At 40.4% G+C, this 12,512-nt stretch overlaps 1 protein-coding gene across 1 annotated transcript in view; it reads left to right on the forward strand.

Moving 5' to 3' along the window:
• The window catches only part of LOC123755369 (protein turtle homolog B), a 100,458-nt gene extending 90,451 nt beyond the window's left edge, over positions 1–10,007 (forward strand). Inside the window, exons 6-7 of the mRNA XM_045737927.2 lie at positions 9,179–9,341; positions 9,854–10,007. Coding sequence (XP_045593883.1) covers positions 9,179–9,341; positions 9,854–9,987 — 297 coding nt within the window. The 3' untranslated portion in view covers positions 9,988–10,007. The remainder of the gene's footprint in view (positions 1–9,178; positions 9,342–9,853) is intronic.
• The last annotated feature ends 2,505 nt before the right edge of the window (positions 10,008–12,512 follow it).

The raw sequence follows: 12,512 nt of genomic DNA on the forward strand, positions 1-12,512 counted from the left end.
GCGACACGAGCGCGTTTCGTAAAACTTATTACATTTTCAAAGACTTTAGTTTACAAATACACAACTGAATAGAACTTACGCATCTCCGATTTTATATCTACATTTGAGAGAGGTGGATGGGGTGAGGTGGCATTAATAGGGTATTAATTTCATCAACACAAGACAGAACACGAAACAATGGGTATTGAATAGAAGTGATTGTAGAAAGCCTATTGGTCCATATTTCTTGATGCTTCTATATTGGAGCGGAGTCTTGAGGTGGGTAGAATATAGTTGTGCATTAATTGGCTGTTGATTGCTGGTGTTGACTTCTTGATGTGTAGTGCCTCGCAAACGTCAAGCCGCCTGCTATCGCTGTATCTATCGATGATTTCTGTGTTGTTTACTAGGATTTCTCTGGCGATGGTTTGGTTGTGGGAAGAGATTATATGTTCCTTAATGGAGCCCTGTTGCTTATGCATCGTTAAACGCCTAGAAAGAGATGTTGTTGTCTTGCCTATATACTGGGTTTTTTGGAGCTTACAGTCCCCAAGAGGGCATTTGAAGGCATAGACGACGTTAGTCTCTTTTAAAGCGTTCTGTTTTGTGTCTGGAGACTTTCTCATGAGTAGGCTGGCCGTTTTTCTAGTTTTATAGTAAATCGTCAGTGGTATCCTCTGATTTTTGTCTGTAGGGATAACGTTTCTATTAACAATATCTTTCAGGACCCTTTCCTCCGTTTTATGAGCTGTGGAAAAGAAGTTCCTGTAAAATAGTCTGATAGGGGGTATAGGTGTTGTGTTAGTTGTCTCTTCAGACAACTGAACCTCCATGCCATGCAACCTCTGAAGAGACAACTAACACAACACCTATACCCCCTATCAGACTATTTTACAGGAACTTCTTTTCCACAGCTCATAAAACGGAGGAAAGGGTCCTGAAAGATATTGTTAATAGAAACGTTATCCCTACAGACAAAAATCAGAGGATACAACTGACGATTTACTGTAAAACCAGAAAAACGGCCAGCCTACTCATGAGAAACTCTCCAGACACAAAACAGAACGCTTTAAAAGAGACTAACGTCGTCTATGCCTTCAAATGCCCTCTTGGGGACTGTAAGCTCCAAAAAAAACAGTATATAGGCAAGACAACAACATCTCTTTCTAGGCGTTTAACGATGCATAAGCAACAGGGCTCCATTAAGGAACATATAATCTCTTCCCACAACCAAACCATCGCCAGAGAAATCCTAGTAAACAACACAGAAATCATCGATAGATACAGCGATAGCAGGCGGCTTGACGTTTGCGAGGCACTACACATCAAGAAGTCAACACCAGCAATCAACAGCCAATTAATGCACAACTATATTCTACCCACCTCAAGACTCCGCTCCAATATAGAAGCATCAAGAAATATGGACCAATAGGCTTTCTACAATCACTTCTATTCAATACCCATTGTTTCGTGTTCTGTCTTGTGTTGATGAAATTAATACCCTATTAATGCCACCTCTTGTTCTGTCTTGTGTTGATGAAATTAATACCCTATTAATGCCACCTCACCCCATCCACCTCACTGAAATGTAGATATAAAATCGGAGATGCGTAAGTTCTATTCAGTTGTGTATTTGTAAACTAAAGTCTTTGAAAATGTAATAAGTTTTACGAAACGCGCTCGTGTCGCGTCAGACTAAAAATAAAAATGAATTTTGGAGAATTGATTTTTGATTTACCTCCAACAGTGAAAAGAAATGTACGAAAGATTGAGAAAATTCCTGTTAGAATTATTAATCTTACTTTTTCGGTCATATTTAATAATATATATATATATATATATATATATATATATATATATATATATATATATATATATATATATATGGCACAACTCTCCTAAACACGAGAGTTAAGATCTTGGGAGGTGTTGATCTTTGGAGTATTTAAATACTCCGAAATTACCATCTCTTTTAAGGGTCTGAGCGGTGGTGCAGAGGGTTAAGGCGTACCTGTTATGCCAGTTGCTGGAAGGCTTCTGTGCTGGCTAGGGTTCGAGTCTCCTGGTGGGAAAGTGTTCTAAAGTTGTATACTTAACTCTCGTGTTTAGGAGAGTTGTGCCTTAAGCAGAGACACTGTGTCTTCCCATATTAACAGGGACTTGATGAAATTAACGTCTAAATGACCCCTCACTTGCTCTGGTGCTCTTGGGAGGTGTTGATCTTTGGAGTATTTAAATACTCCGAAATTACCATCTCTTTTAAGGGTCTGAGCGGTGGTGCAGAGGGTTAAGGCGTACCTGTTATGCCAGTTGCTGGAAGGCTATATATATATATATATATATATATATATATATATATATATATATATATATATATATATATATATATATATATATATATATATATATATATATATATATATATATATATATATATATATATATATATATATATGACTGCACAAGTGTTACCGGACACCCGGACAGCGAACATCGGAAAAGGAGCCCACAGGGGGAACTACCACACGGCTCTAATAGATGACTGAAACAAATTGGTGTTTAGCACGACATACTGTTACCCAGGTCTACGGTCGATCGTGTTCCAGGGAGCTGCCACGAAATAGCCATGCTGATAGACGGCTACTGAGAGCCATGCTGACAGACGGCTACTGAGAGCCATGCTGACAAACGGCTACTGAGGGCCATGCTGATAGACGGCTACTGAGAGCCATGCTGATAGACGGCTACTGAGAGCCATGCTGATAGACGGCTACTGACAGCCAGGCCACAGTATGGCCTTGCAGATAGTATGTTAGGCTACAATACACCAATACAGGTGGTAGACAGGTACTGACAGCATGACCGTTGACCAATGATGGTACAATACAACCATGTATTGTACACAATTGATGCCCTGAAGCAACGACCATGTTGGTAGACAGCTACTGACAGCTATGCTGACCTGGAATGCGTGGTATGCTGACCTGGAATCCATGGTGTGCTGACCTGGAATCCATGGGAGGCTGACCTGAAATCCAGTTTCTTCCAGCTAGTAAGGTCTTCGGTCCTTCGTGCTCTTCCCCTCGAACCATCTCCGTATTCTGTGTCATCTGCCAGAAACCTCTCCCTCATATTTTTACTGCACGTTTTCCAATGGTAACATTTTGCTAATAAATTTTGTATTTGTATTTAAATACAAAACAAAAATTTATCCTGAAGAGGCCAACGGTGATGTTACAAGATTCGATTATTTTTACGTAAAATCAGGTATGAAAAACATGAAAAACGTCCCTATATTACTAATTTGTTTTTTTTAATGGTGGCACTTGTAAGATCCCGTGGTATGAGAGCTTCCTATTAACCCACGACGAATTTAAATGGTAGACAACTCCCTAGTAACCATAATTGCAGTACCATTGGAATCCCAAATTGAGACATTGTCCTTTTAATATTTATAAAGTTAGACAGGACGGAAGACAAATATCCTCCAGGGGCTAATGGTGGCAGCGGTGGGATTGAAAAACTAGTTTCTAACAAACAAACAATTAAACAGTATGGAGAAAACCCTTCAAGAGGGTTTAATGGTGACACTAGCAGGATCCAATATCTGCTCAATACACCCCCCCTTTGTTAACGATATCTGCTTGAGATGCAAGTACAAAGTAAAAAAACCTTTTATATACATCAAAGGCTATCATGGATCTCCGATAAAACACTAAATTCTTGTAGCCTTTTTGGAGAGAGATATTTTGAAACTTTTAGTTTTTATTATGATGAAAGTCGATTTGGGAAGAAATATTTTATCAGAATTAGTTTTGTTGCGCTGAACCAACATAAAGTAGTTAAAGGAATAGTTTAGTTGAACAGCGACTAAAATGGTCAATGTTTATGCAATTGATCTATGTAAATAATTTAAATGTTTAGTATTTTACTTGTTATCCATGAGTATAACAAATTAAAACCCAGCCCGTATAGTCTGAACACAGTAACCAATATACATATTTGTAAATCTATATACATATATGCAGAAAGATATATAACATTCAGTCTATTCATATATTCCAAATTTGATACAATTTTAATAGTTTTAATAAAAAAAATAAAGTCCTCCCCAGGGTGAACGAGGGGCACCTGTAGTTGAGTAGTTACTCGGCACACTAATTGCTCCCCCTGGGAAGTGCTACACAGTTTTGGGGGGACACAAACAGCTAGTTCCCTCCTGCGGTAGTGGCCATAATAGTTCTTCTGTTTGGGTATTAGGTAGCTCGCCTGAGAGGGCATGAATAGTTGCCCTGATGGGGTATATGGCACTTTAAGAAGCACAGTGATGGTTTAAATGAAACCCCTAATACCCAACACACCGTCAAAGTTTAGATTAAACCACACAACTGATCACAGTTTCAGGGATTGCATCCAGTGCCGGAAGCAGAGAGGATTGACTATAAACTCTGGAATTTGCGTTGCAAACCCAATCACTTGCTGGTCATCAGTGTGCAACTCCATACGGAATTTCCAGATTGCTTTTATATTCCAAAGAAGATGAAATTCCGTAACAAATTCTAATTTCACATTTTTATTTTGTTTGTTACAACATATTTAAACTTCTAAAATAAACTGTGAACAATGGGGATAAATGTGGGATTCAGAACTTTTCTCTCAAACTTTTATTATGCAGTGAAATACGGGCGCCAGCTCGCTAGCGCAGTGTAAAAACCGCAGTGTTTCACTGGATCACCAAACTGCTGACACATTCAGCGTCGCCCACGCTGTTCAAGAGGGCTTAGTGCTCCAGCATGATGTATTAGCGAGCCAAATAGCGCAGCCACTGATTGGTCAGTAAAGGGCCGTGTGGGGCGTGCTATTTATAGCGGCGCTACACTGTTTGTTGCTACAGTGTAGCGGGATGGTGTTCCGATGCCAGTGTGGTGGGATTGTGCTTTGATGCTAGTATGGTGAAAATGCTATTTTAAACAATTATGGCTAGATTGTGTTCTGATGTTGGGGTGAATTAGGTTGCTGGTTGGGAGGATTGTGGTGGTATGTTGGCTAATATCGTGTGATTGTGGTGGTATGTTGCTAATATCGTGTGATTGTGGGGGTATGTTGCTAATATCGTGTGATTGTGGGGGTATGTTGCTAATATCGTGTGATTGTGGGGGTATGTTGCTAATATCGTGTGATTGTGGGGGTATGTTGCTAATATCGTATGATTGTGGGGGTATGTTGCTAATATCGTATGATTGTGGGGGTATGTTGCTAATATCGTGTGATTGTGGGGGTATGTTGCTAATATCGTATGATTGTGGGGGTATGTTGCTAATATCGTGTGATTGTGGGGGTATGTTGCTAATATCGTGTGATTGTGGGGGTATGTTGCTAATATCGTGTGATTGTGGGGATATGTTGCTAATATCGTGTGATTGTTATTTTAAGTTATGCTGCAGGTGTGAGAGGATTGTGTACTGTTGCAAGCACGTTGAGTTTGTGTTATGTTGCTCGGATGTTGATATTATGGTGGGACTGTGTTGTGGCTAATATGTGGTACTGTGTTATGTTGCCAGTATGTTGAGTTTTTACCATATCCTGTTATGTTGCTAATATGTTGCATTTATGGTATTAGATTACGATGAGCTAAAGACACTAAAATGAAGAGATATGATTTATATTATAACTATATGTGCCTAAGGTCCATATGTACTGAATACCAAAAAATATATATATGTCCTGATATTGATTCAGACTTTGATATATTTCGACGACACTTTCTAAAGTTAGTCTTGTGGGGCTATTTTGTGTGATGGGGGTTAGACCTACAGGTACAGCCACTAGTTATCTTATATTGAAGTTAGTGTTATCGGCGATATCGACTAGTGGTTATCCTGGTATGTGCTAGCGTGAGGCCTTTGTGTTCTAGTCTGTTGATATGCTATAGCGTAGGTCAGTTAAGGTTACTTGCTCTGTCCCGTGTACCCTCACAACGAACAAAATTAGATTAGTGATTTCGAAGCGACGTAGAGGGTAAAATATGTTTTACAAACAGTATTGCTGACGCAGGAAGCTTCATAAATCTTGCTGGTGCATATATATATATATATATATATATATATATATATATATATATATATATATATATATATATATATATATATATATATATATAATGCGAATAAGCCTGAATGGTCCCCAGGGATATATGCAACTAAAAACACCACACAACAGAAGTGACTCGAACCCATACTGCCAGGAGCACTATGGCACTGGTGTACAGGAGACCTTAACCACTCGACCATCAGTGACCGTACAAAAGATGATGCAGTTCGACTTGAGAATGGTTGATGCTCTTCCCCCTCCTCCCCCCCACATTACCACATTTCCTTAACCTTAAAACACAATCGACATGAGAATGGTCCAGGACGGTCCGAAACGTCGTCGTCCCTTCATTTTCTAGTGTGTGGATTGGTCAACGAAGCAACCATGTCTTCCTCCCACTTGGATTAGCAAGGGGTTTCATGGGACTAAAATTCCTGAACATCAAATAAATGCCTAACCCAGTACACGGCGAAGTAGCACAGTGCCTATTGGCTGACCTCACAAGACTCTCCAAGTGCCTCGTTAACAGCGTCCACGAGGTCTTTAGGCATTTTTGGGGGAGGGGGAGTGCAGCCTTCTGTGCTGTAATAGTCAAGAATGGAGGAATCAGGCTCATTGCTTGTAACACCATCCGACGACTCGAAGCTTAAGATGCTGTGAGATTATTCAGACAGACTCCTTGGGTATGGGATGCCCCTTAGGTTGTGAAGGTGTAGTAGACGCAGCTAGAATGCATTGCCAATTACACAAGTCAGAAAGACGCTGTATTCTGAGTTGTTTGTTACGTTATCTCTCCCTTGTATCCATCTGTTCAGTCAGGTTACATCGTCGACTCAAGGCTTCTCCCTATTTTGTCCATAGGTAGGTGAAGGTACACACGACTAGACTCCTGTTAGGGGGCTGAGAGCTTTCCCTTCCCATAGTTCATGGCAAGCCTTACTCTACTAGTTTTACACAGGTGGGTACAGGAGCAAACGACTGCTGACTCCTTTTAGCAAACTGAGAGATTTTCCTTCCCATAGCTCATGGTTAGCCGTAAATATCAGTTGTCCCAATCGGATAACAGCCAGGTTCCAGGTAGGCTAGGAACAGGGAGGAACAGTTAAGAATTGGCTTCTAGTCAATCCTCCCTAGCTAGGGCTCGAACCCAGACCAAATCGCTGGCGAGGTCCAGAGCGAGAGTGTCACCAATGAACCACCAGGAACATCATCAAACATAAAATTAACTCATGCAAAGGTGTGATCTCCTAGTCCCATCCTCCTCTTCATTTTGTATTAGTAATTTGAGAGGTCACTGATGAGCTCTGCAATGTTAAACATTTCAGAGCTCATTGTTGCTATTATGATGTAGCTCTCTCTTGCTAGTTACCAGTTGCAGAAGCCTACAGGCATCATGTTGCATTCAATGTTGCATACTACAACCAATGTAGTGTGCGTCCTGTAATTGGTGTTGAAATAGTTGCTTGCAATTGTATTATTTAACGGTTACGTAGGTATTCCATCTGGCTTTCTGTTACTTAAGAGCAAAACGGCCAGCGTCTAGCATGTTACTTAACTAACGACGCCTGCGTTACTTAACTGCTACATCCAGCAACTAGCGCATTACTTAACTACGACGACTGGCTTACTTAACCGCTACGTTCGGCGTCCTCTGCGTTAATTAACGACAACGCCCAGCATCTTGCGTGTCACTTAACTGTTATTGCTGGCTTTCTGTAACTTACGTGTCAGACACGGCTACTGACACGCAAGGTGTCAAGAAATATAATTATCACACACCAGGTGACTCGGCGATAATCACCAGGGAAGGTTATGACCGGTAGTTATCAAATTATCCTGTAATAAATGATCACCAAGTTTTCAGGTTGTTGAGAAAGTATTTTGTTTCATATTTTTGGGGTTATCTTGTTCATCGGTGTTATTATCAACGATATTACTGTCGTGTTTCTATAATTCCTTCATAAAATCCGAAATTATCCTTCAAAGATTAGAATTATCTCACAAACCCTAAAATTATCTCACAAACCTTAAAATTATTTCACAAACCCTAAAATTATCTCACAAACCCTAAAATTATCTCACAAACCTTAAAATTATCTCACAAACCCTAAAATTATCTCATACACCCTAAAATCAGTGTTAACCCCCACGAACCCCTCAAGAACCTCTAAAATTATCTCACAAACTCCAAAGTTATCTCTGGAACCCTAAACTGCCCTTACGAACCTTAAAGTTTCCTCACAAACTCTAAAATTATCTCTGAATTCCACCAATTTATCTCTCAAACCCTAAAACTTCTTCATAAATCCTGAAGTTATCTCTCTAAGCTTCAAATTCCCATATAAACCCAACAATGTTCTTACCATTTCTGAATTATCCTTACAAAACCCCTCAAATTCTCACAAAGATCCAGAATTCCTTCTTAAATCCTGAAATTCCACTCCCCCCAAAAAAACTGAAATTCTCCCAAAGAAAACTAAAGTTCTCTAACAAACTAATTCATTTTAAAGGGAAAGAGAGTTAACGAAGCAGGAGGTCGCTAAAACCAGGTAAAACGCTCTCTTGTGGAGGGTTTATCCACCGTGTGTGTTCTAGAGCGCTATGAGACGGGCCCCCCACACACACACACACACACACACACACACACACACACACACACACACACACACACACACACACACACACACACACACACACACACACACACACACACACACAAACTGTCTCCTCAACAGAACTCCAAACACAGAGTTCCTCACACTCTGAGAAAATTATCAAACAATTCAACTGCTTCTTGGTGACTGTGTGTGCCTTAACGACGTCTCGAACGCCTATTAGCCACCATAACAAGTCATAAATGCTTGAATAACATCCCAATTCCCCAGTCAAATAAACTACCCAATTTAACCTAACGATGCCAAAGATAAATATTCCCCCCCCCCAGTGAGTAACCTCACGGTTTTGACCACCAACCTCAGGGTAAACCTGTGGTTTACCCAGGGTAAACCTGTGGTTTACCCTGAGGACGAGATTCAAGGGTTATGTATTCCTCAGGTGTGGCACTGAGGCAGGTGTGTGGCACTAACACAGGTGTGTGCTTGCTCCACAGATGGTGCGGGAGGACGGGTTGAGGGTGTGGGTGAGGACGCAGCTGGGTGGCCGAAGCCTGAGCCAGCTGGTGGTGAAAGATGCTCAACCACAGGACTCTGGCGTCTACACCTGCAGTCCTGCGCACTCACTCGAACACTCCATTACTGTGCATGTTCTCACAGGTGGGTGTAGGGGACTCGCAGGTGGGTGTTGGGGCTCACAGATGGGTGTTGGGGACTCACAGGTGGGTGTAGGGACTCACAGGTGGGAGTTGAGGACTCACAGGTGGGTGTAGGGACACACAGGTGAGTGTAGGGACTCACAGGTGGGTGTTGGGACTCACAGGTGGGTGTTTGGGACTCACAGGCGGGTGTAGGGACTCACAGATGGGTGTTGGGACTCACACGTAGGTGTAGGGACTCACAGATGGGTGTTGGGACTCACACGTAGGTGTAGGGACTCACAGATGGGTATTGGGACTCACAGGTGGGTGTAGGGACCCACAGATGGGTATTGGAACTCACAGATGGGCATTAGGACTCACAGGTGGGTGTAATAGGTCCTGTGAATCACAGATGCGTGTGTAAGTTCAACACCACCAGTACTAACCTTCACACACCATCCACCTTACCCCAGGATAGTTCCTCCCCTATTTATCACCACCTGCACTAACCACCTTCCTCTTCCCCTTCAGGAGAGTACCCGGCAGCCATGCAGGGAGGGTCGTCGGTCACCTGCGCCGGACGCCGACTCTGGGCACTGCTCCTTACTGCTGTAGTTACTGCTACTGTCTCCACACCGCTCCTACTCACTTATTTTTATATGTAAATAACAGGTTTTACAGAAATAACAACGTGTTTCATTACCCATAAGTCTCGTCCTGACATGTGTGATTTTTATTTTGACATTTCAAGAACTTAATTTACAAATTAATTCGTATATATATCATATATCTTTTTTTTAATTCAAATGCATTATTATTTTTTTAAAGTGGCAATATTAGGCTAATATTTTTTTATGTTAATTATACATTAGACATCACATAATATTCATTATGATACGAACAATATGGATAAGATAAGCAAATAGGAATTGGTCCAATTATACACAAAGTGATGTTTTATACAAAAAATATCAATATGATTGTGTCTTGAACCTTTATCAGGTCGAGTAACGATGACCAATGAAGATGAATGAATTAATAAAGAAACGAATAACGAAAATAATTGTAAAATGCCTGAACGAATTTCTAGAAACCTAATTATTAGTTTCCGGTACAGGAGAATCTTGAGGTTATCTTGAGATGATTTCGGGGCTTTTTAGTGTCCCCGCGGCCCGGTCCTCGACCGGAGAATGATATCGGCTGTTTCACAATAAAAACAACAGCAGATAAGTCCAATGGACTCCGAAATATGAGAGCCAGTCCGGCTTCTTTTTTGAAAGTTTACGTACGAGAGATGTTGGCTTTCGTTGGAACGGATGAGTTCGTTCTCAACTCGCAGTTGGGCGTCCGGGATTCGAATCCCGTGCGGGATAGAAGTGGTTGGGCACATTTCCTGTCACCTAATGCCTCTATATATATATATATATATATATATATATATATATATATATATATATATATATATATATATATATATATATATATATATATATATATATATATATATATATAATGCCCAGGCTGTCTGTCCCCGACAAAATGAATTACTAATTATTACTAAATCATCCCAAAAGATGTAAAGAACCTAGATTTCCATGGATTTTCATTGCCTTAAGATTTCTCAAAGAATTGGGTTCCAAGCTCGTTGACATTACCAGAGACCGAAAAGCCACCAGTTTCTTATTTCAGCGTCTCAGTGTGGCGATCCAGAGAAGAAACGCCTGCTACTTCCTCGGTTCCTGCCCGGATGCAGAGGAGCTAAACGAGATCTACAACCTTTAAACACTAATTATATTAACCAATGTACATCTTGTAACCTTTATATATCTAATAAACCACAACAAAGCACAATTTGCGAAATAATTAAACCAAGATGCAAGAGTTTTAGTCAGAGGGATTGAAGCCCTAAACAAGAAAATAATCAACACAACATGCAGTCCGTTTTATTGAAAAATATGTCTAAATGAAAACCTGCTGCCAGTATACCCCAATATATATATATATATATATATATATATATATATATATATATATATATATATATATATATATATATATATATATATATATATATATATATTTTAGTGTGTGCTGGCTGTTACATTTGAAAAATGAGGGTAAAAATCTGAGGGCTTCCGTATAATCTCCAATCCTTTATCAATGGCCAACTGGTAAATATGATAACAGGATTAGCATTGGATTAGAATCAGGACATAAGAACACGAGCAAAGGTACTCGGCCAAACCACTTGGATAGTCGGGGGATCGAACGCAGACCCTGCAAGACGCGATGTTCTGGCCAGATTAGTATAATTCCTACAAGAATAATGTCCCTGTTTCCATTAAGTGGCAAGAGACAATACGAGTAAAAAGGGACGGTTTGGGTCGTTTTCTCAAGCATCGTACAAAAATCTACGCCACAGCCCTCCAACACTTACAGTATTCTGTGGTGTACTGGATAATACTTCACCCATTTGCCTCACGAGCGAAACGACCCGCGTTCGAACCCTGGACAGGATAGAACGATTGAGCACCGTTTGATGGATCACCAGGTGAGGTTCCTTATCCTAATAGGTTCCTTATAGGAGTATTCATATCCTCATAGGATCCTAGCTACTCTCCTTTGTCAGGATGTTCGCCTTGGGCTCGAACCAGACAATAATTATACTTGAGATTGACAAAAGTTTGTAGTGAGGCAGCTCAAAGCGGTCCAAAGATGAGCTGGAAACTTAAGGCTCAACTTAAGCCAACTTTGATCAACTTTGTCGCTGCTATGGACCTTAAGTGGTGCCTTTAGAGGATTTATAGAACTTTGTTTTTTGTCTCACAGTAACACATTTTTTGTATATTTAAAGAACCATCTTGTGTAATGGCCTTTTAATGTGGGTATTTAAATATAATAATATCCAGGTGAGTATTCTTTAAGTTTGTGTTTAAAATGTCTTTAAAATAAAATGTTTCAAATGTCTTTAGTTTGTACTTAACAACCACCTGGGCTATCAACTTCCTGGTACAAACAACACCCATTAACAACTGGTAGCAAGGAGCTATACTGGTAATCTGGACAAGCTGTTATTCGGGGAAGTGTTGTATCACCTATGTAAGACTAGTGATCTAATATGCAGCGCCAGCCTTTGAGCCAGCGCCATATGAAACACAAACACCAAATTTAGGAACATCAAGAGATCGTC

This window comes from Procambarus clarkii, chromosome 20 (assembly GCF_040958095.1).
Source record: "Procambarus clarkii isolate CNS0578487 chromosome 20, FALCON_Pclarkii_2.0, whole genome shotgun sequence".
NCBI lineage: Eukaryota > Metazoa > Arthropoda > Malacostraca > Decapoda > Cambaridae > Procambarus > Procambarus clarkii.